Here is a 24,537-nt window from a genome sequence, read left to right on the forward strand (position 1 = left end):
TGCAGAGAAGCTATTGCAACAGCATGTTAGCAACATTATTTCATTTCCTGCATAGTGGAATGAAGAAGGCCAAGAAGATTTGGCTTGATAATACGTACACAAATCTACAGTTACAAATACTTCTTGCGTTTATAAGAAGCCATAAATATAAAATTATACATCACTGTCAATAATATACTTCCCACGTAACTTTATATTTTGGAGCCTTGTCTACATCAGGCTGAGTTAGTTGTAAGTATAATAATCTAGATTAAAATGTCTATTTTCTAAATTATAACAATATATAGCATATCTAAACACGCAGCACATTTTTTTTCTACACGCAAACTCAAAATTGAGGTTAGCGTGTTAGCTTGGCAAATTACCTACATGAGAGAGTCGTGTTTTTTGACTCATTTAGATGGCACTGTTATTTTAAATAAATGGGTTAAAACAATGGCAAGTCAAGGTACTTTTAGACCAATGTTGAACACAGCGCCATCCAGCGGAGTCAAAAAATACAACGGGTTTATGAAGCAAATTCGAAGCTTCATTTCCCTATGACTACATGGAACACAGGGAAAATAGGCATCAAGAAATTTATAAGAGCCCCCATCAGAAATCTGTGTAGCCCCAGTTTTAAGCCCCCGCAGCATTTTATTTGATATCCTAATATGTATTTCAAGAAAAAAATCCACTGTTTAATAGAAACAATTTATTGGTTTACATTTTCCTTTTTTTTTTTATTATGGTCATTTCCACCTTTATTAAAAATATGCAACAATAGAAACACTTAAGTTCACTTATGAAACACTTAGTTGGACTACATGCTTGGTCATGGACCCAATGTTTAGAGAAGAGAAGGTGCCTCTGCTGCTGTGTCAGTGGTGTGAGAGTCGTGATGATGATGTTTGTGGTAGAGGGGAGGGGGGATGTGAGTGAAAAGGGCTGAGAAGTCGGGGCTGCATATGAGAGCGGCTCATGACTGCAGCGGAGCCGGTCGAGCCATGAGCGAAGACAAATACACCGTTTGGTCCAACAGCTCCACTTTTCTTAACCTGGACGACATTGACGTCTTTGCGGACAAAAGCCCCGTTCTCAGAGTCTTCATCTGCTCGGTTTATATCCTGGTGTGCGCCGCGGGTCTTGTGGGCAACCTTCTGGTCTTTCTTCTCTTGGGGACCAGACAAGAGCGTAAGGCGTCCCGGATGAACTTTTTCGTGCTTAACTTGGCGCTGACGGACCTGCAGTTCGTGCTGACTCTGCCCTTCTGGGCCGTGGACACGGTGCTGGACTTCAGCTGGCCCTTCGGCAGCACCATGTGCAAAGTGGTGCTGTCCGTCACTGTGATGAACATGTACGCCAGCGTCTTTTTCCTTACGGCCATGAGCGTCACCAGATACTTATCGCTCACGTCGGCTCTCAAGCGCACGGACGCGCAAAGCCCCCGTTCCGACAAGTGGACCTGCGGCGCCATCTGGATCCTCGCCACCGTAGTCACTTTACCCACCTCGATTTACTCCACCGTCAGCCACGTGAGCGGAGAAAACCTGTGTTTGCTCAAGTTCCCCGGCGGACAGGACTGGCTGGCGGCTTACCACATTCAAAAGATCCTCGTCGGCTTCTTGGTGCCCATTTCTGTGGTGTCTGTCAGCTACATCAAGCTTCTGCGCGTGATCCGCCTCAGGAGTATGAAGACGAGCAACCCCAAAAGCATATCGCGAGTCACCAAGTCTGTCACTATCATTGTGCTCTCCTTCTTCCTCTGCTGGATGCCCAACCATGCCATCACCCTGTGGAGTGTTCTGGTCAAACTAAATGTGGCCAACTGGGACAGAAGCTACTATATGGCGCACACGTACGTCTTCCCGCTCACCGTGTGTTTGGCCCACGCCAACAGCTGTCTCAACCCAGTCATATATTGCCTCATGAGGCCCAACTTCAGGACTAAGCTTAGGCTTCTTATCTACAGACATGTGTCCGATATTTAGTTACATTATTTATTTATCTATTTATTAATCTTGTTTGTTTGTTTTAATGTTTATTTGTTGTAAACGGGAAAGTCACCCCCAACATTTTCTTGGGGATAAGTATGCCCCACTAGTCTAAAAACGGTATTCTGATTAATATTGCGTTAGTGGAATGGGTTATGCAGCAAAATTCACCCCTTTTTAGTCATCTTGAGAGGGCAGCCATTTTGTCACTTGTTTTTGATTGAAAATGACATCACACTCGCCCGGTGTCAGGTCACAATCAATCATGCTTCAATATGTGAAAACTGGTTAGCTGTGATTGGTTGTGAACTGAGACCTGTCAACTGTGATGTAATTTTCAGTTGACAGTAAATGGCCACCCTTGAGAAGAATAAAAACAGGTGGATTGTGCCTGTTTAATTCATATTCCACAAATAAACTCTGTTTTGACGAGTTCAGCTGCACAGAACATCATTTTAAAGAGAAGATTTTGGGATTGACTTGCCCTTTAAACTTTGGGTCAGCACGTAATTACATGCATTTTAGCGAGCTGTTTTTAGTGACTAGTACTGTGCTTTCGTGAACTCAGTGACATGTTTAGATCAGTGGGGGGTGAACTGGCAAAAACCACAGACTGGGTGCTGGGGGTCAGAATTTCTTGTTCGGGGACTTTTTGTTTTGCTCACGTCACAGTTTTTGCTGGACAGGGGGGCTGTTTGCGAAGCCTCCCCACTGACTTTATCGGTCGGATGACTCCCAGCCACCTATGAAGATAAAAGCTTTGCAACCGATTTTCTCTCCCCTGGCTCCAAATACAAAGCAGAAAATGGCAAACATGTACAATCAAGATCTGCATTGATTTTAAAATGGATAAATGAGTGAAACAAGGCATAGAAAAAAATACAGAAAAAACTTCTTATCTTGGCTCAGAACATCCTGTGTAGACACGCCAGGTTGTTGTGATGACCCCACCCCTCTCTCTCCCCCGCCCCATATCATTGGGTTAAAATTGTTTTTCACAAAATGGCTACAGTGACCGAAACCTGGCATGATAAGGCTAGTGGTTCCTGTACAGGTTTCAGTACAGAAAACCCTTTTGGAAGAAGTTCTTCAAGGGCTGTTGAAAACATGGGAATTAGAAGATTGTGTCCAACAAATCTTCAAATATTTAGCCAAGTTTCAGTATTTGTAATGCAATGTATTTGTAATGCACTGATCAATTTATTGTGCTCAGTCTGCTACAGTTATTTCATGCCATACAAAATTGAATTGATACATGTATTGAGCAGCGTCGTGAGCTGAGGGGTTCCCTGCACTGGGTTTTGAACATCAGTCTCCAAGACAAATAACTGTACTAACCAGTCACCTGATGAACTAAACCCAACTGGAAAGCATATCATGCCACGTGTGGTTGTAACACCACCTTCTCCTTCAGGATCGAGACGCATGTCAAAGCACTTTGGCATAACTTTCTCGACACAAATCTCTAGCTGCCTGCTTGTTCAAACTTAGAAAATGATCAAGCAAATGAGCGTTCCCATTCCAAATTTTGAACCTGAGTCTCTCAGACCACAAACAACTTCACACACAGCCAAAGTCAACTCTCTTTTGGACCAGTTTCAGACCTGGCGTGGGAACACAACCCAAATGTACTGTACTTTCCGGACTATGAGTCTTGAACATACTGAAAACATAAAAAATAGAGAAAACATCAAATAAAGCAATTAACACTTTAAAGCACCATATCCAAGTCCACTGTCTGCTGTATGTACACTTGCTCCATTTTTGCTCCTCTTATCCATCCATCCATTTTCTGAACCGCTTAGTCCCCACGGGGGTCGCGGGCGTGCTGGAGCCTATCCCAGCCGTCATCGGGCAGTAGGCGGGGGACACCCTGAGACGGTTGCCAGCCAATCGCAGGGCACACAGAGACAGACAACCAATCTCACTCACACTCACACCTAGGGAAAATTTGGAGTCTTCAATCGGCCTACCAAGCATGTTTTTGGAATGTGGGAGGAAACCGGAGTGCCCGGAGAAAACCCACGCGGGCCCGGGGAGAACATGCAAACTCCACACAGGGAGGGCCGGAGGTGGAATCGAACCCGCACCCTCGTAACTGTGAGGCGGACGTGCTACCCAGTGCGCCACCGAGCCGCCTTGCTCCTCTCATATTTATTATTATTATTTATTATGATTTGTTTATTTATCATTTATTCAACACTCTTATTTATTCATTGTTTGTGCCTTCTTGGGTTTTTTTTGTGTTGCTTGTATGCATATGTGTACTATCTCACCGAGGGATAGTGGGAACGTAATTTCAATCTCTTTGTGTGTCTTGGTATATGAAAAAAAATCGACGATAAAGCAGACTTTGACAAAACAACCAAATAAACAAAACAAAAAACTACATCTGAAAGAAATTATATTTTCAGACGAAACAGGATGAGGGCGCTCTAAATTTCACCGTTGGCCGTGACTCATCAACTGGGTGGGCTTAAGAAAAATGGCACCAAAAAGAAACTCATATTTTGCAGGTTACAAACTTCAAGTTGTAAAATATGCAGCTGAAAACGGTAATCGAGCAGCAGAAAGAAAGTTTGAAGAACTGTGATGTACCAAGGGATTACTATTTCAAGCGACGTCAGTGGCGCGGCGGTTGTTTACATAAAGGACAAACGTACCCACGTAAGGACTACCGGCATCATTAGCGGTGATCATTTCTAAGTGACACGGAGGACAAAGAGTTTGAAGGAATTAAGGATTTGGAGTGACATAGAAGGTTTGAAAAACTATTACGGCTTTTACGCACGCCCGGTCCTACTCTACTGAGTCGGGGGCTGGCGCTCAGCCAAGCGGCTGTCCGCGAACGGTGCAAGTTTGGCTCGGACAAGTTTGTTTTGTTTAATAAAGAGCCGTTTACCAAACCCACGTCTATCCTTGTACTTTGTTAACGCTACAATATAGTTAGTTATATACTAGATCTGTGGAATAAAGACGAGGCTGACGTCAGGGCGCACGCGCGGCGATGTTGACAAAGGACGAGGAATTTGATCGATGGATTTAATGGATTTAATGTGCACGGATGGTTTGATAATATTATTGCTTATATTATAGTTATTGGAAATATAGTTTATCTATCGTTATATGAGCCTGTGGAATATTTTGAAGTGCAAGCGCCCTCGGCCGTGCGCACCCATTGTTGACAAATATCGATGGATTTAATGAATTGGAGTGACACCAATGGTTTTATAAACATGTTATTCATGTAATAGTTGTCCTTGATCACTCTATATGTTACGTCAGGCCTGTTCTCAGCTCTTTGTTTGTGTTTGTCTAGTTAGCATACCTATCGTTTAGCCTGTTGTTGCTATCGTTTAGCCTGTTGTTGCTCGTTCATGACTGTTTTTGGTGTGGGATTTTGTCGAATAAATTGCCCCCCAAAATGCGACTTATACTCCGGAGCGACTTATATATCTTTTTTTTTTCACTTTTTGGGGCATTTTATGGCTGGTGCGACTTATACTCCGGAGCGACTTATAGTCCGGACAATACGGTAATGCAACTACCTAAAATTTTCTTAAAACCCGACAGTGCGCCTTATAGTCCTTATATATGGACCAAATTCCTAAATTTAAACTGTCCCGAAGCATTGTGTCATGAAATCAATCATAAGTGGCCCGCTGAAGACTATGAATCATGAATCAAAAAGACTATGGATCATTATTTTGTGATTATAAAGTAATTTGTTGCATCTGAAGTTGAAATAAAAAAGATAAAATGGAGAATGATTTGATTTGGATTAATGGTGCTCCTTATAGTCCGGTACGCCTTATATAAGGACAAAGTTTCAAAATGGGCCCTTCATTGAAGGTGCGCCTTATAGTCCGGTGTGCCTTATAGTCCGGAAAAATACGGTAATATGAGGCAGTGCAATGTGTGTGGGATTGAGTTTGGGGGCATTTGCCTGCTGAAGATCTTTCATGATTTTCCCAGTGATAATTTCCAATTCATGGCTTCAGTTCAAAGGCTGTGACGACGAACAGCAACACACGTTTACCCAGACACAAAGGATTTAATGGAGTTTTGTAGCTTAAAGTAGTGATCGACATCCTGATGTAACAGAAAGAAACATACCTACCTGTCACGAAACAACAGGCCCCATCCGGTTATTATAAGACTCAAAGCTCTTAACATCATCAAAATCCATTAAATTATGTGTTTGCCTTTTCAATGTGTCAAGATCTGCATCATGGAAAAGCAGATCAAGAACTTCACTATTACGGCAGATAGAATAAAAAGCTATTTTTCTGTGTGGGCTGTTTGAGTACTGAACCTTGCAGGTGTATTTACCATTCTTGTCTTTCAATTGGGATGAAAGCAGAGTTCTCAAATAGTGAACGGCAACCTTGCAAAACAAAAAGAATTTTGACAATACCTTGGAACTGAAGGAACAGACAGAGTAGAAGAGACAGAACATGTGATCAGCCTGACAGAAAGCGTTCTCTGGTCACGGACACTTTTTACATGGAGAAACGTTTCCACAGTTAATTATGATTGCAGCATAGTTGTAAAGTCGGCAATCAATTCACTGAGTGTTACGCTGCGTTCAGATTACTTCACTCAAGTTGTGGTAAAAAAAACTCTTCAGGCTATTTGGGTTTTGCTGGCAGTGTTGGCAGTAAAGCATTACCAAATTACGGCAATTTACGAAAACATTACATTTTTCTGCAACATTACATGAAACCACGGTGCGCTATGAAGACATTAGTTAAAAAAAAAAAAAGTGTGTCCTCTATTTGGCATCACCAGAGTCCTCAAAGTTGTAGTGAGTTGGCTATTTAAATTTTTTAGATATAAAGGTTAGTGCATTTTAAAGTGCACGATGCATTATTTGGAGTTGCACTACTATGAAACTATAAACTATAAATAGAAAAACAAATACTTGTAAAAACATATACTCTATACTCTTCTTGGGCACCATGCCTTTTTTAATGTAGACGATAGTGAAATTAAGTAGTAGTAAAATTAAGAGTAAAATTAGGGGAATTGCACAGTAAAACTGTTACATTGGTTTTAATTTTGTTTTTATTTAACCTTTTTCCAGATTGTTTTATTATTCCTTCCAATATGCATAATTTGACCTACACATTGATAAGCAAGCACTCAACACAAAAAAACAGCAGGTAAAAACATCTAAAGATTAGGAGGCACAAATCTTTTTAGCACTGTAAATTACTACATTTTAACAACCTCGGGAGGTTATGAGTTTTATTGTTAGGTATTGTCGTTAAGGGCTTGTGGCAAATATCTCCTTAATATTCAAGATGATTAGCAGATGTGCTAAAATAGAAGTGATTGAGTGAACATAATACATCATTTTCACACGTGGGTTAGCCAACAAAGGGACCACATTTGAACTCCATTGTTAATCTTGGCTTTGTACTTTAGCTGTCAAATGTCATCCACACAGCTCCCCTAATACGAACTCAGAACTGTCACTGCAGCAAGCTTCCAAACTAGACATGCTTGCATGTATAATTTCTTAAAATGCCACCTAATTTCATCTCTGTTTACTTTTATCTCTCTTCTAGTTTGATTTGGAGCGATGCTGGCTGGTACTCCACTTGATGAGAAAAGTCTGGTTTTGCACCTTGGTTACCTCCAGGATTTCCTCAAGTAATGTTTTAATGCTGGTGGGACTCTCTACTGTCATGTTTCATTCAGATCCACATTAGTACAGTCAGTCCTGTTCCATGTTCTCCAAACAGAACTGATTTTGTGCAGCAAAGTGCACACTCAGAATTTATACAGTGCACTCACTGTTTTAACGGCTCTGATTTTTTTTTAATAACACAAGGTCCTGGCATTTGGAAATGGGTGTGGACTTTTTTTCCATACAATATTGCAGTATGACATGCCAAATATTTTCAGACAAGTATTCCTTGGATAAGTGGAAAGGATTCTACTTGTGTTAACAGTCTTTTGACCTTTTAATAGCTTGTGGATAACACCATCATTGTTAATTCACATCATATCTGACGACAGCTATCTAGTTAATAATGCATCCACAGTCTTTAATGCAAGCGACTATGAGGTGGCGTCCCCAGAGTACCACGGCAAGACTGTATGAGAACTGGACACATTCTTCCGTTTCCCAGGCCACCTGCGTTATTACCATTACCACGCTCCTGAGTGCACACTTGGATGACATTTTCACTTGGACAAAGGTCTAAAGTGCTCATCACACTTCAGAGATAAATGAGGGACTCTTTTAAAGCTAAAAGGTTATGTCTCAATGTGGATTTCCTTTTTCTGGTTCTCCACTTTAAAAAGCACACTAAAAAGACTTCTGATTCGAAAGCTGCACTCACTCTTCGTTGTACAGTTTATGTTGCTTTCATTTTTTCAAGCTGTATACTTCATAAACAAATGTACACAATGCTGTTTGATGTCTTAGTGTTGTTGTTCCTAAATTAAAACAAAACTATTATACCGGCATCAAGTTCACATAAAGTTACTGCTGTTGGATGCACCATTTTGCACATTGTGTTTATTTGAATGTTTCAGTCATGGGGACAACACTTTATAAGCGATGTAGATACAAGGGCTTTGGCCGGTTCAACAATGTTGGGCTTTTGAGTCTGTGATTTACACAATCCAAAAACGAGGGGCAGGGCATTGTTACTCTGCGTCACAAATCCTATGCCTCTAGCTTTGTTTCCATGGTAACTACTCTGTTGCCATGGAGTCACTGAGAAACACATTTCGCAGCTGGCAGCATTTTTAAAAGGAACCATGTCCAAAACGACAAATGAATCTTAAAAACACAACGACAAAGCTCTACTATCAAAACACACGATTAGAAATACGTACAATAATAATTTCTTGCAAATTAATAGAATTTTGCATACAAGATACTTTCATACAAAGTGGCTGCCATGTTTTTGCATGCACAATGCATTCTGGATGATGACATGATATGGTTGCAAACCACATTGATGCCCTCAAATAATAATAATAACAATAATAATAACATTTAATAATAATAATATTTAATAATAATAATAATAATCATGAGTGGCTGATAGTGTAGGTACACTCGCCTGACTTGTCCATGTGGGTGTGACTTTTCTTCCGTCTCTATATGTTTGCCGACAGTTCAAGGTATAGTCTGCCTTTTGCTCGATGTCAGCTGGGATAGGCTCCAGCACCCTCTGAACAGTGTTGAAAATGGATGGATAGACCATAATAATTAGCGGATGAACCTCACAATGCAGAGGTTGCAGGTTTGATTCTGGCCTTCCTGTGTGGGGTTTGCTTGTTCTCCTCGTGCCTGTGCAGGTTTCCTCAGAGGACTCCCATTTCCTTCCACATCCCAAAAAAATACCTGCTAGGCCAATTGAGCACTCCAAATTGCCTGTAGGAATGGTTGTGAGCATGAATAGTTGTCCATCTATGTGTGCGCTGCAATTGGCTGGCAACCACTTCATGGTGTCCCCGGCCTACTGCCCAAAAGCTGCTTGGATAGGCTCCAGCACGCCCAGGTCCCTTGTGAGGGCAAGCAGTTCAGAAAAAAAAAAAAAGACTGCTGTGAACTAGGACTAGCATCAGAAAAAAATTGTCAAAATGCCAACTGTGTTTTTTATTTACTAATTTTAAATCAGCTTTCTATGCTTCCATAAGAAAGAAAATTAAGAAAAGGATCTCATCTCTGCTAACAGATCACTGACTCGAAGAAACAACAGCACGCATCCATGTCACGCCCAGATTGCGACGTAAACAATAACTGCGATGTATATGCAAAACCAGTTTGTATTTAATGTATTAAATTCAAAATTATTTTTCTTACAATTAAAATACCCACAACCAAATACATCAGCAAACATCGTTACAGTCAGTGTTCCTACAGATTCCAATCCGGTTGGTCACAATTAACTACTGAGTAACGTCAGTATGCATTTTGTCTTTGTTAAATACTGTCTTTGCCAATACACCGATTGACCAGAAATAATCATAAATATTGATCACAATGGCAGTATGAGGGAATACACTAAAACAGTTGGACCTGCATTGGAAAGTCTCTGCCTGGCGTTTGCATGTTCTCCCCATCCTCGTATTGATTTCCCTTCCACATCACTAAAATGTGTTGCTTAGGTTAATTCAATGTCTTTCTCAGTTTACTTGGGTGTTTTTACTAAGAAAAAAATAAAAGTTTTTCTTCTTTGCATTGAGCTACATTGTGTATGCTACTTGTGCATTTTTATCTACAGGTATTTATTATTGCTTGTGCATTTTATTTTGGTTAATCAGAGAGACTTTGGTCAAGATATTTTCAGTTTTTCTATCCAAGGACCAGGAACGTTTTACTCCATCTGACCAACCAGAAACAGGTAGTCATATGAGCGCAGACAGCCCCACAAAGAACCAAAGTTATCAACGTGACTTGTTCACATGAAGCAAGGGAAAACATCAATTTTTCCCATATAGTCTATAGCTTAATTGAGGATATGACAGAAAATAGATAGGCAATGACAGAGAACAGCCTTATTAAGCACTCTCATATGTGGCTAAAATATTGATGTTTAAGCCCACAAAGAACCCAACTTTGAACTGGAGACACATACAAGATACTCTCAGCATCTCTTAGCCAATAAATCTGGATGAATCCACTTGTAAATTTTCTATATAATCAAACTTTATACATTTATGTTAGAATCTTTTTATTTACAACTTATTTACAGCCTATTATGTTGTTTCTTGTCAGTAATCACGATTATTCATTTATTTGTGAGGAAATTGCCCTGTTTAATGTTAAAAAATATTGCTTTAATGTTAAATTGCTATTTATGTATTTTCTATTTGACATCCATGCATTAAAAATAAATTGTGTGTACTCGCCAATTGAGTACTTGAGTAGTTTTGGCACTGAATATTCATGATATCCAATTATTTAGAGGACTCTTTCTTTTTAACTTTAACTTGCGTCATTCTAAAGTAATTATCTTGAGGATTTTTTTTGAAAATTTTTAAATACGTACTTTGCCCACCCCACCTCTGCCTGACATGAGTCAGTTGTGACACCATACAAATATTATATCTCATTTACAACATTCACTTCGTGCTGAGATATCCATATCAAACATGTCTTATACAAAAAGCTTTATGGTGTTTGTGTTTTCTATTTCAGGTGTTTCGGTTTCAGGTAACCCTGACGTCACCCCGCCTTGTCCCAGGATGTCTCCAACTTTTCCCATCAATACCACAAGGAAGTCCCGCCCTGTAACGCAACTGATTGGATTACAAATGAACCAGCCTGCTAATACTCGCCTCTGATTGGCTGCAGTGGCTCCTTCCTCTCTTCTGATCTGGCTTTGCGGTTAGGAGTCAGGTGGAACTCACCCCGTGGGAGAACTGGATAAAACTTCGTATTCATCCACGGGAAGTTGTTTTTTTTCTCTCTCTCTTGCATTGTTGATGCTTTTATTAAAGAAAGAAGGAATTTGACTAACCGTCAAGTCGAAATGAAGAGTCTCAAGTATCGTCTGAAAAAGCACGAAGTTAACATCAATGTAAGTGGACTTTTGTTGTTTCCTGACGATTGCGATCGACTCCGTTTGTGATTGCCGATTTAGCTTTAGTTGTGTGATCGTGAACAAAGTTCACCACAACAAGAATTTAGAGTGTAGTGTATAGTGTAGTTTAGACTTCTTCTCCACCACTTTACGCCGATCTCGTTCCCACCGTGTTCTTTTCCAAACTCGCGAGCCTTTGGAGAGCACCTGCAGTTGTTATGAACTAGCCACTTGTTGTATGTACTACGCCAGCTCAAAATACACAACCAAACTTGACTGACCGGTGCTTTCTATTTCACGTGGATCCAAGCGCCTATTTTGTTTAGTTTTTTTTATTTTCTGTTTCTCCGGGTACACGCTAGACCGATTTATACACTGAAGCTTTAATTCGCATAATGTCAAGCTGTGCGGGCCTGATTCAATGTTCTGCCAGACTAGGACGGTGCATCTGTCCAATACCAATATTACCCGATCAGAAATGACGGTATACGACTTGCATTATAAAATAGATGTATTGAATAAATCCTAAACCTGGCTGACAAAAATGTTGTTTATCAATGTGGACAAGAAGACACTGTTGATCAAGTTCAAAATTCAGATACGCTCCTATACAAGACACTGTTTAAAAACAGCTAACATTTTTGCTGGATGCCTTTTTAAAATGAATCATAATTATTAAAGGGTTTATATCTAACCATCTATCTTCATCCCTCTATATCGACTGATCGGTCGAGTGAACTACATTGAAACCTTCAACATAGAAGTCAGTGGCTCCATAATTATTTGGTAGAAAAATCTAAGAAAAACAAAACTAATCCATCCATCCATCTTCTACCGCTTATCCGGGGTCAGGTCGCGGGGTCTCTCCAGCGCGTCCTGAGTCGTCCCAGGGGTCTCTTGCCGGTGGTGGGACATGCCCAGAACACCTCCCCAGCCGGGGAGAGACAATGTTTAAGTGTTTTGATTTTTCCAATGTTAAGGCATTAAAAATCATTAATTTCAACAATGCGCAAAAAAATCAGTCATATCACATGGACATTTTTATAGATAATTGTAGGCCTAGTAATTGCTCATTTATGTTACATGGGTCACACCTCACCATATAGGACGCTGACATGTCTCACCGCCATCTTTCTATCGTGGATGCCCAAAGGAGAACATTTCCCAATCACAAATATGCTCTATGACTACAGTGTGTCATTTGTGATGAATGACATTTTCTTGCACCTCTGCTAAAGGATGTGGTGGTAGGCTTGCAACGTGTGGTTTCTCTTTGGCACCGTAGTGTGCATGAGTCAAATCGTGCGCTTCGAACTCAGGTCCTTGCATTCTATTAGTTCACCACTACATGACATAGTCCCTTTAACCAGGGTTATGAAATCATAGGCATTCATCGCAGTTATGCTCACCCTTCACAGGCTGGTTATAATGAAGAAAATACACATGTATAAACGGCTTGGTATTGTTCAGCTCCAGAAAATTGGTGAGCCGTTATTGGTTGTGACCCAAGAGCTGGCAACTGTGATGTCATTTTAAGTCGATGGCAAGTGGCCAATCGGCCACCCTCTGAGATGGATAAAAACACGTGGATTTGGCCTATTTAATTCATATTCCACTATTAAAACATTAGAGCATCAGAACACTGTTTCAACTGGACCGCGCAGAACATATTGGCACAACGGAAATTTAGGTGTTGACTTCCACCTTAATGAAAAGGCTTAACCAAAAAAAAAAAACAATATATTATTTGAAAGTTTAAAGTCGAATTCTTGTAGGCTGAAATGTGGACATTTTTCCGATGACTGTGCTTGACTCACTGTTTGTTTTCATAGTCTGTAAAATGAGATGGAGTGTTAGGGCTGGCCTGCGTCCGTCTCCAAGTCGCACAGCGTGTGTTTTTTTTCTTCTTTGTTTCTGCCATGCTTCAAGAAAATGTAGGCCCTGAAAACTTCTTCTGTGTTGGACCACAGAGCTTTTTTTTTTGCCATGACTTTGTATCTTGGTGAAATGGAGTTAGATGTCGCTAGTAGTATGTTAGCTTGGTGAAACAGACTCGCCTGAAAAAAAATCGAAACAAATGGATATGTTTAGTGTGACAGAGCAAAAGTAGTATTTCTTCTGAACAAACACACTAAATGTAAAAAAAAAAAAAAAAACGTTGAATTACAAGTAGAATTTGATGATAGCCTTTCTATAGCATTGCATAATGTTGCAGTGACATTACAATCTATTTAATAACATTTACTATGGCCTTAATATGAGGTGCAGGTTCATTTCAAGCAAACAAAAGCAAAACAAAACATATTTTAGTCCAAGAGTGTCTCAAGTAAACTGATAAAAGCCAGCTTGTCTCACTGTGTGTGGCTGTACGTATTTAGTTTGAACAAATGGTGTATTGATTGATTGATTGATACATAGTGACATACGTATAAGTACATCAGTGTTAAGCAGTGATGATTCATGTGTCTTTATCCAAAGTTCATTTTAAAGCCTCATACAACATCCGTGGTTTAAGGGTGCCGTGTTGGCGATAGAATGTGTGGGAGGGTGACCAGTCTGTGTTTTTAGGATTATTGTCTGGCTCTTTGGGGGCCAGCCATGAGGTCATCTCCGGTTTTACCCGTCTGTGCTCCCATGCTGTGCAGGCCGGCAGTGGCATGCTTGCAGTGTTTGTACGCCAACTCATTAGATTTGTGTTGTTTTAATATTCCAGGCATGTATCTTGTCTGGTCCTGTGGATGTTTATACGCAGTAGCAAATATTTGAGAGTCCACCACTTCTCATGGATGATGGTATGCGAGAGGGCTGAAGCTCGTTGACCCACTTTGGTCAGGGTACAGCTGAAATCATCTCTACCAATGCACACACAGATGCCTACATACCATATGTTAAAGTATTAGGCATGCTCGGCAGCAGTGGCGGCAGGAACCAGTTTTGCTGATGAGCAGCAAACTGTTGTGACTTGGCTCAGACTAAGCCTCATCAAGCTGTGCTATGGCAGTTGTTGTTTGTTTTTTCTTTCACCTGACACTTGTGACAAATTAGTTTTCTGCTCCTTCATGGCATGGGAAAATCTTTGCGGGTCTACACGAAGAAAATAAGTGGTAGTGTGTTGAAAACATTGTCTGACCAATTTTCGTTCTACTTGAATATAATCTACAGCATGTTATTTGGAATTGCAATGCAGTCAGAATGTGTATTGCAAAGACATTTTTTTTTTTTTTTTTTTTAAAACTTGGCACGATGGGATAAAACAAGGCAATTGTATCCCATGTGCAACATTAAACCTTATCTTTACATCTTATGGTTTTTCGGAAATTGTGCTCGGTCTAAATGTCAAATCAGTCGTTTACAGACCATATCACTAATTTTCTCCCCTCACAAATAAAATAAACCATTCACCCTTCAAACAGGTCAAGTTCCCACTGATCGTTGTAATCCTTGTGGAGTTTATTTTTATTGCCTGAATGTTGATTGTACCACATAGCTTCTCAAACAAGTTTGCAATGTGTGTGTGTACTCTTATGTTTCTTAAGACTGGGTGGAGATCTCTCTTAAATGTTATTTGTCACTCACAGGTCCCTTGTTATGTGTTAGGCAGGTTCGTACACGCTTGTTCTCGACTAATCTTTATCTGCTGTCAAAAGAATGTGTGAACATAGGAATTGAGGGCTCTCCCTCATCTCAAATGTCTTTTCTTATTGTTTTTTTTATGTTCAATGTACTAGCCTCTTTGAATATGTGTGTGTGTGTGTGTGTGTGTGTGTGTGTGTGTGTGTGTGTGTGTGTGTGTGTGTGTGTGTGTGTGTGTGTGTGTGTGTGTGTGTGTGTGTGTGTGTGTGTGTGTGTGTGTGTGTGTGTGTGTGTATTGGTAAAAATAGCAATAGGCACTCTAAACATATTTGAGAAATTAGTAAGTATGTATGTACAATACGTATGTGTATTTATAGTGGTTCAATATTGAATCAGCAACTTCCCCTTCAATTCCATATTGATTCAGCAAATCCTCTGAATCAAATGATTCATCTTTTCACCCTCAGTGTGGGAGGCACTTTGCATATGACTTTCATAAAATTTGGAAAGAAGATAAAAAATCATGGTGACGGAAGCTAATAGAACGCCCGAAACGATTGCCTTCTACTTCTGAATCTGACGTTAAATCTGATGTTTTTAAAGTGCGTATTTCCATGTTGTCTCATCTCTTCAATTAGGAGATTTGGAGCAAAAAAAATAATGTGTCTTCCACCATTTCCAACCACATCTCAAAATTTGAAGAAAATCTGAAAGGTAAAGGGAAAAATGTAATGTACAAAATGGGGATTTTGAAAATGAGTCCAAGTTTGACTTTTTGTACAATATTTTTTCCCATAAAAATGCTCGTTGTACTCCAGAGAAACTTAAAATCTTCATGATGTATTTTTTGATCGGTAAAACTTGTGCTTAAAAAATACAATACCAATAATTGGTCTCTGTATTGGCCCTGAACAAAACATATAGTAGGTCTAGAACTAAATAAAACATTAATATTCTTCACTAAGCTTTTAAGGCCTAGAAGGTGTGAATTGGCTAATCCATTAGGGATAAATTCAGCTAATAGCATTATTTTGGTATTATAGTAGCTTTTGTACAGATTTAACAATAGTCCTCTATTCTCACAATAAGTGATCATGAGCAATTTTGATTTTGACTGATTAAACTGATTTTCTAATCTCCACATTTGCACAACTGTGTTATTATGACTTTATTGCATCTTAAGTCTCTCTATTGGAACACTGACATGGGCAAAGTTCACTTGGCTTGGCCAAATGAAAGACTGATATTCCCTCTGGCAGTGTGAACCGTAGAAAGAATCACAAATCTCAATGGTCTGTCCCAAAACGTAGGGAGTCTGGGGCCTCGTTTATCAACATGTAAAAGTGTGCGGAATGAATGCGTACGAGCATTCCAACACGTAGTATTAGATTTGGACTGAGGAATAGGAACATATATATTCAAGCACAATTATTCTGTGTGCACACACAAAATTATGTGGTAGCTTCAAATCTATATCACTATATTTCAAGGATTAACTTTTTTGAAAAACATGGGGAAATAATTACTGAACTATTGAACCACTATATCTGATAGGTGCTTTGAAACAACAGCATTTTTATTTCATTTTATTTTATTACACAATATTGATGTGCTGTTCCACCACCAGTCTTGCCTGAAATATTTTTTTTGCATTTGTTCTTGAATTAGTTCTTCATTGGCACTTGAGTAGGGTGAGTAGTTTTGGTACTATAAGGCAGTAGATAGTATATCACACAGCTGTAGCTGACACTCTCTCTTGAAAAGAATTGTGAAAACTATAGTACCCCCAGTGCCTCTCATGTCGGATATGTATTGATTTAAATTAAAGCTAAATAAAGTTACCATAATATTTCAAAGAATTATCAGACTGAATGGTGTCTTTACACTGTTTGTCCACTAAGTAGAGCTGTGACTTCATTTAACCCTCAACGCTTCTCAGTAGAGACAACTACAGCCAGACCTGTTTACAGTAATGGGCTGAACGGAGCATTCCAACAGGGCACTGTAATTTGGTGAAATTAACAGTGACTCAACATGTTCCCATTTTAGATTAACTGTCTGTCATGAGTGCCTGACAACGCGTGCATCGTTCGGCTAGCTTTTGCTTACTTTTCATTGATAAGGTTTTAAAGTTGTTCCACCTGCACAATGAACTACCACCAATTTACAGCAACCAGAGGTATCTCAAAACCCATTTATAATTTGATCTATTTTTATTTTAGTTAAACAATTAATAATAATAACCATATTTTCCAGACTATAAGTCGCAGTTCTTTTCATAGTTTGGCCGGGGGTGCGACTTATACTCGAGCGACGTGTGAAATTATTAACACAGATCATTTCACATGGCATTTTCACACTAAAACCAAAGAGGGCGCTCTAGGCCTCTGGAATAATTGGAACTGCAACTGACGCTGAGTGACGTAAACAACATAGAAGAGGAAGCGCTGCATCTTCCACTTCCGGCGTTAGTGGAGTTGTTTATAAGTGATAGGATGAAGATTTCGTAGGATTTAATTATTTCAAGTGACATGGATGGTTCGATAAACTTGTTAGCGTGTTATTTATGCGCTAGTTATTTGAATAACTATTACAATCTTATGTTAACATACCAGACATGTTCTCAGGTCGTTGTTTGTGTCATTAACGTTAGCATACTGTACAATTATTCAGCCTGTTGTTGCCTCTATACTATTTTTATTTTAAATTGCCTTTCAAGATGACAAGTCTGTTATTGGTGTTGGATTTTATAAAAAAAAAAAATCCCCCAAAATGCGATTTATGCTCCAGTGTGACTTGCATGCGTCTTTTCCTTCTTTATTATGCTTTTTATGGCTGGTGCGACTTGTATTCCAGTGCGATTTATAGTCCAGAAAATATGGTACCCTAACCCTAACCCCCCCCCCCCCCCCCCCCCCATATCAACATTGGATTCCAAAAAAGGTTGTGCCCTACTCTTGACCCTCACATTCTCCTGCCTTAATTTGTTTTATTTGCATGCTACATCCCCAGACAGCTGCACAGTTCAAACTGCCAGGTAGATGTCGCTGCCCAATGGTGGAGGGAGAGTAGGGTGTAAAATTGAAATACACCCAATGAATACTTTGCATGGCAACTCTGAAATAAAAATGTATTTCACTTTACCACTAAATCACTGTCTTTGGACTTGGGGAATTGCAGTTCAAACAGTGAGCAGCCAACAATTAAAATAATTAACATTTTTACCCAACATGCCTGTGACCCTCGTGAGGATAAGTGGTTCAGAAAATGAGTGGATGGATTATTATTCTCAACAGATTGATTGATGTATGATTTTAGGAATAGGCAGGTGCAAACAGATTTATGACAAGCACAATATTTGGGTTAAAAAAAACTTTTTTTGTGAACTGTATGAACAAAAACTTGCTCTCACTGTCATAATGAAAATGATAAATGTAACCAAAGGCCTACCAAGAATGCAAGTGGAATGTACTGATGACGCCTGGATTGAGCTGTAAAAACAACAAAAGTGATGTGAAATTCATCCCCCTGCCCTAACCCGGGCAGAGTCGTTTACACAAAACCTATTTTGGGCTACAGTTTGAGAAGCTTTTATAACATTTTGATGATATGATTCTATTTTGTTTTTATAGCCTGGTCACCAAGTACAGTTAAGACCCTAAATTCAGATAGTTTAATCTGAACTTGCAAGGCCAAAATAACTATCGTTTGACATTAAAAATTTTTTACATTTTTAGTTGCAGACTTACTGGGACGCACTGTGGAATATATTAAATAATATTGTTTAGTACTTATTTCACAGCATGCATACGTGACTACCCTGGCAATTACTTGGACTCGCATAGTTTCTGGATATTGCTATGACACAGTTAGTTTCATAATGTTATCGTTATAGCTCCGATACAGGCAGGGATTTGGGGTCTTACCGCCACAGTATATTGCACCAATAAATCAGCATGTCACCGTGTTTTTCATGAGCATGAAGCTATGTTAATGCAATATGTCATTGGTTCCAGTGATGATAGAATGGAGCAACTGGTGATTAGGGTCTAATTTAGGTATCATCACAGACCAAGTGTGGAGTAATGTTATACCCTATTGTGATACTGACCAGTACCCGAATTTGTAGGCATTGGTTTTGTTCATCTTCCTAAATAGTCAATGCGATTTATTGTTTATGGAACATATTTTTGGAAATCATTACCGTATACTAGACTGTGTAATATTCATGACTTTATGGATAAGAAACTTGTTTTAAGGTGTTATCTTATCAGTGAGAATAGTGTTTGTTTGATTATTGAATAATCACGTAGCAGAAAATATCCTAGTGGGAATATTCTGAATTGTTGTAATAGGAATAGAAACAACATCACCTTTACAACTCTCTTAATCATAGAACTTTTAAGTTAATTGATGTTTTGATGAGACAACCATTATACCTGCTCCATTGAGGTGATGGGAAAACTGTTTGAGATGATACCACATAAATCGATGACCAAACTTTACCCAGCTATATGTTTGATACTTGAGGCGCGGTATTTGCAGTATCATACCACAACAAAAATGGGAAATGGTACCCCCGGATTATTGTTGTGGCCAAAATTTATTTCTGGCGGAACTCTTCAGCTAAATGCATTTGTGGGAAACACTACGGATGTCTTATTTGGCTCAGCCAATCACGGACAATTTGGAGTTTTCAATAAACCTACCATGCATGTTTTTGTGGGAGGAAACTGGAGTAGTGACATTATTTTGCATGAATTGTTCGATTTGACAGAATGCTTAATTACTATGGTCAACCCTAATGCATGTAGTTGAGTTCAAAAGTAACTAACTGTTTGATAGTAGTGGATTAATGTAAACCGCATTTATTTGAAAATGCATGCATTACTAATACTTTGAACAAGGTGCCTAGCTTTTCTCGATCAAACTTTGACATTTCATACCACGTCATGAATCACAAATAGATACATACAGTATGTCTACTATGATAGATTTCACCACCATCTCCATAACCTTGTGAAACCACATCTGTAACATCAGTAGTTTGGCAGTATCCGTTTACGTATTAGCCTACAGTTTTATGTTTGTGTCCTGGCAGGAGGCTGTTATGAGATGACTGGTTTTCTATTTGCTGCCAGTGATTTCATCCTTCAGGACATTAGAGACCCGTCAGTCTTGCTGGGAGAGAGGCAGGAAACCAAGGTGTCGTGAAGAGTTACAGCCTGTATTGAGGGCTTAATAGCACGAGTAAAGGATGACAGAAGCCTCACGCTGAAATATTTTCAGGCAGAAAGAATGTGTGAATAGTTAAACACCTTGGGTGTGTCAGGTGATGTTATGCAGCAAAGGTCAGTGTGTTTAAATAGCAACTTGATATGCTGACATGCTACCTTTAGATACATGTAAACAAGACGTGTATTAATGCTTTGTCCCGCCAAAACAGGCTATTCGTATTTAACTATTTTAACTTTTATTGTGACAATGCTAGCACATGCTTCTGCCTCACAATTGAGGAGGCAGTATCCTTTCACCGTCTTATGCTAAAATGATTTTACTTGGGACGGACGGGCACAGCAATCTTTTGGAATTTGCATGGCTGTGTGGAATGGATTGTTTAATAATGTCTTGTGCAAGTTGAAATGTTTGCTTCAGTTTAACACATTTGAGTGATGGTGAATAAAATTCTCAAAATACATGCTCAATATGCTGTCGCTCTGATATCCCCACAAAAGTATGACCAGTGTTGTGATCTAGTCGTAGAACAAATTAAACCTGAGGGTCAAAGTACGACATGTCTATTTGATTTCTCAAAGTGTGTGTTGTATTCCTCTATAGCGCCAGCTCTCCTCAAAAGCAACTAACTCTGGGGTTGTATTTTGTTTGCTAACAGCTCTATTTTTAACTAGTACATAAACAGCGTGACAAACAAATACACACACAATCAACGCATGTGAGATCTTTACTTGATGTGCTCTACAGTATGCTGAGCAGCTAGGTGCCATTTTGGCACCTTGGTCTCCATGCCAGGGTGAGCAGCTTTCGTAAATTGACACCCACTTCTTAATATGACCTGTCATGTGGAGGATTGTGCGTGTTGTTGGATCTCCGAGCTGCTCTTTTTACACCACTCCTGAGGAGAGGCCAGTAACACGAGTCCACTCTGACCCGAAAATTTTCTCCGTTAGATACTCTCCTCATCTCTTTCACTCTTATTTTTAAGAGTGACTTTTCACTGACTTTTTTCCACCGCTCTACATCGGTGGTGGTGGTACGACTGTGTTTCAGTCTCAGATGGCTGGTTGTACAAAGGCTGACGTTTAACCCTGCTATCGTGGAACTCGGATGAGGGGGCTTTGTAAAAGCAGCTCTCTTGTCTTTAGCTGGACGGGTCAACAGTAGCCTTTGCCCAACTAATACGCTATGTGTGTAAATGGCAAGACCCTTTCAAATGTGCAAACACTAATCCCGCTCTGGCCTTAATATTTTCAGATGGGGTACACGGTGGGGGGTAGTAATGTACGCGGTGTCTTTTGGATGGACTTCTTTCATGCTAGGCGTGGTGACTCTTTAGCCATTACTCATGGTGCAGTAATGTGCAGAATGTATTCTTGGCTCCTGTATTCCAATCAGTCACTATAGAAAGGTTTGCAAGTCCAAAAAAGAGGTAGCCAGTCTACAGGCTGTCTGCACCACTGCTATTTACCAGGGAGGGGGTGATATTTTAAACCGGAGAGCCCACATATTTACCCCACTGAGCTTGACTGACCTTGCCATTTGTTGGGGGTTAAGACGCATGAGACCACAGACAGTAAAAAGAAGCTGGGAAAGAGAGAGGCTTTGTAGATAAGCAGCCTGCTCCCTGTGACTGTAGGCAGCCTGAAAGCAGTCCAGAGAGGAGAAGGAAGACTGTCAAAAAGAAAACTGAGTAAGGCAACTCATGTAAGATTTTGACGAGCGTAGCGGAAGACATTTGGTGGAGTTGAGAAGAAGCCAAGCTGAGCTGACTTCCCCCCCGAGGAGGAGTTGCAGTTGCCGGCCGGGGCAGGTCCCAACGGCTGGCAGGGGCTGGCCCGACTGCTTCTCCACCTCCATTTCTTTCCTCCTCTTCCATTCTTCCTTATCCTCCCTTGAAGAATCGACTGCTGTGCAGTGCTGAACTTACAGGCAGAGCCCGTAAGAAACCCAGGAATGCTCGAATGAAGAACACTCCAGAGGATGAGCCTTTTATGAGAGGACCTCTGCTGCTTTTGATCCCCTTTTTTGCACTCACTGGTTGAGTGCATATAGGAAAATAGCATCCCTTTTCCCCCTTCTAATTGTTTTTTGTTTTTTTTTTAAACCGGAACGCTGGCAACCTTTTCGGTAGCGCGGTGCAAGGACCAGCTCCACTCACCCAAGATGAGCCGCTGGCTGAAATGCACGTCCATGCACTTTGTAGGTACTTCTTTCTAAGAGCAACTAGTAAATGCTGTTTTTTGTTTTATTCAATGCGTTTCCAATAAAATTAGAGCTAGACAAAACGGTATTTGAACTTTATGATTGGTGGCTTGTTGGCAGCCAAATGCAGCAAACAAGTTGCCATTCTCGCTTGCCGTAATGCACTTACCATAAAACGTATGACCGTATTTTCTGATTTAATCCGGCTTTGTGCTGGTGCTTCATATAACACTTTTGATTTGCATAAAATAACCCCACCAAAAATTGTAGATCTTAATCATTGATCTAAACTATGTTTCTATCAACAACTGTCCAAGATTACATCTCTGATAGTGTTGTGTTGTTATTGTCAGAACACAGACTGGAACAAGCATGATGATCGGCTGATGAAGGCAGTGGAACGAGGGGAAGTGGACAAGGCGGCTGCTGTCCTGAGCAAGAAGGGTATCATCCCAACCAAGCTTGATGTGGAGGGACGCTCTGCGTAAGTAAACAGACACGCACTTTTCCATACTCAGACATGCTCACGCCCAGTCACTGTCTGTTGACATACAGAAGTAGAGACCTTTACAAAACACTTCAAATATTCATTACCAATACACTAAGAGCATATTGCTCCTGCTCATATTTAGAAAAAAATATAAGTTGTTAGCTCAGGTCTTAACTGTTTACTCATAAATATTTCTTTATGACCTCAAGGCTTGGTCTCACTTACTGACACGCTCAAAATTGCAATAAAAGCCTGACAGTTATGGAGAAGGTTTCACTTTAAATGTTCATCCAACTGCCTTACATTTTTGCTTAACTGTTGGGCTTTATATATATCCAGCTTGTCCCATTAAATGGCCATCTGCCTCCGGAGGTCAGTGTCGGAGTTAGTCAAAAGAATGTTTGCGGCCTCTCGAGGCTTGACCACACTGGCCACGGGCTTTTTGGGTAGTTCTCACAGGAACTAAAAATTCAGCTTTGCTTTGTTGTGGTGTTCACTACATCAAGTCAAACAGATGTTTTGCTTGAAATGAAATCTATTTTTGGGATCAGTTGACATCTTGAATGGACATGTTTTATTTACATAGTTTCATTTTTGTTATGGAGCCTCCCAATTTTCTGCAGAGAAAGCCAGGCAAACTTGACTCCACGTTTCATGAAATGAAGTCACATGACCGCCCAATATATTGCAATCTTTGGCCTCTTCTAGGGTCAATTTGGAAATTACTTTAATAGCTTATCACTATAGAGCCTCTAATCCGACAAATATTTCCAGTCTGTGTAAATTGGTTTTCAGCACTGTTGCACAAAGCAGGAAAACATTCAGTCCTGATCTCAGATTTATCATAATATTGTGCTCGAATGTATTCGAAGTGAATGCTGTAACCCGGACCTCATCCTGTTGCTTGGTCTGCCCAAAACAAAAATGAACCACAACTGCTACTCAGCAAGTCTACATTTAGTTCAGTGTGCCACACACAGGCAAACGCGTGTCTAGAGCAATCTGGCTGCTGCAAAAGCCAGGAAAGAATGTCGAATGGTGACCGCCAGTGGTTATTAAAGACTTCTCTATGCGGGAAACACAAACTGCTAATGCATTAATTCAATTTGTCGTAATTTGTTTGTCAGTCTGTACTTGTTATTAATAGGGGTGTTCGCAAGATGGATTAGCATTGTAATTACTTTAGGCGTCCAGCTGAACAAACACAGTAATGCCTGTCATGGCATTAGTTGTGTAATTCGCCACATACTTTCACACATACTTGACTGTGGTCCCATTATTATTCAAAGATTAGCAGTCATTTTTATTATTTTAACAACAATATATGACTGTCAATGTTGAATTAAAGACTTGGGGCTATACTGTATTCGCCTGTGTATGTCATGATTGGGTACTAAAAGAGCATCTCTGAAAGGTTCGGTCGTTCACAAGCAAGGATTGGGTGCAATCATCTACGATCAATAATGTCCTCAAAAGATTCAGAAAATCTGGAGAAATGCCACGTGCA

General features: G+C 40.0%; 2 protein-coding genes across 7 annotated transcripts in view; both read left to right on the plus strand.

The window, feature by feature from the left end:
• Positions 1-948: 948 nt before the first annotated feature.
• LOC125967051 (relaxin-3 receptor 1-like) lies at positions 949-4,812 on the plus strand. Its single transcript, XM_049717739.2, has one exon. The coding sequence runs from the start codon at positions 987-989 to the stop codon at positions 1,968-1,970; it is 984 nt and encodes a 327-aa protein (XP_049573696.1). The 5' UTR covers positions 949-986; the 3' UTR covers positions 1,971-4,812.
• Positions 4,813-11,307: 6,495 nt separating this feature from the next.
• The window catches only part of uacab (uveal autoantigen with coiled-coil domains and ankyrin repeats b), a 35,927-nt gene continuing 22,697 nt past the window's right edge, over positions 11,308-24,537 (plus strand). For 3 of the 6 annotated variants that reach the window (XM_049717698.1, XM_049717703.1, XM_049717699.1), the window contains exons 1-2: positions 11,308-11,524; positions 22,894-23,024. In XM_049717698.1, coding sequence (XP_049573655.1) covers positions 11,477-11,524; positions 22,894-23,024 — 179 coding nt within the window. In that variant the 5' untranslated portion in view covers positions 11,308-11,476. Of the gene's footprint in view, positions 11,525-20,299; positions 20,452-21,838; positions 22,538-22,893; positions 23,025-24,537 lie in introns of those variants that run through there. The other 3 variants (XM_049717701.2, XM_049717702.2, XM_049717700.2) reach the window with 3 other exon arrangements.

The sequence above is a fragment of the Syngnathus scovelli genome, chromosome 4 (genome assembly GCF_024217435.2).
Source record: "Syngnathus scovelli strain Florida chromosome 4, RoL_Ssco_1.2, whole genome shotgun sequence".
Taxonomy (NCBI): Eukaryota; Metazoa; Chordata; class Actinopteri; order Syngnathiformes; family Syngnathidae; genus Syngnathus; species Syngnathus scovelli.

Excerpts from the sequence above, each read along its gene's own strand:
- LOC125967051 (XM_049717739.2), top strand. The coding sequence starts at position 987 with ATGAGCGAAGACAAATACACCGTTTGGTCCAACAGCTCCACTTTTCTT.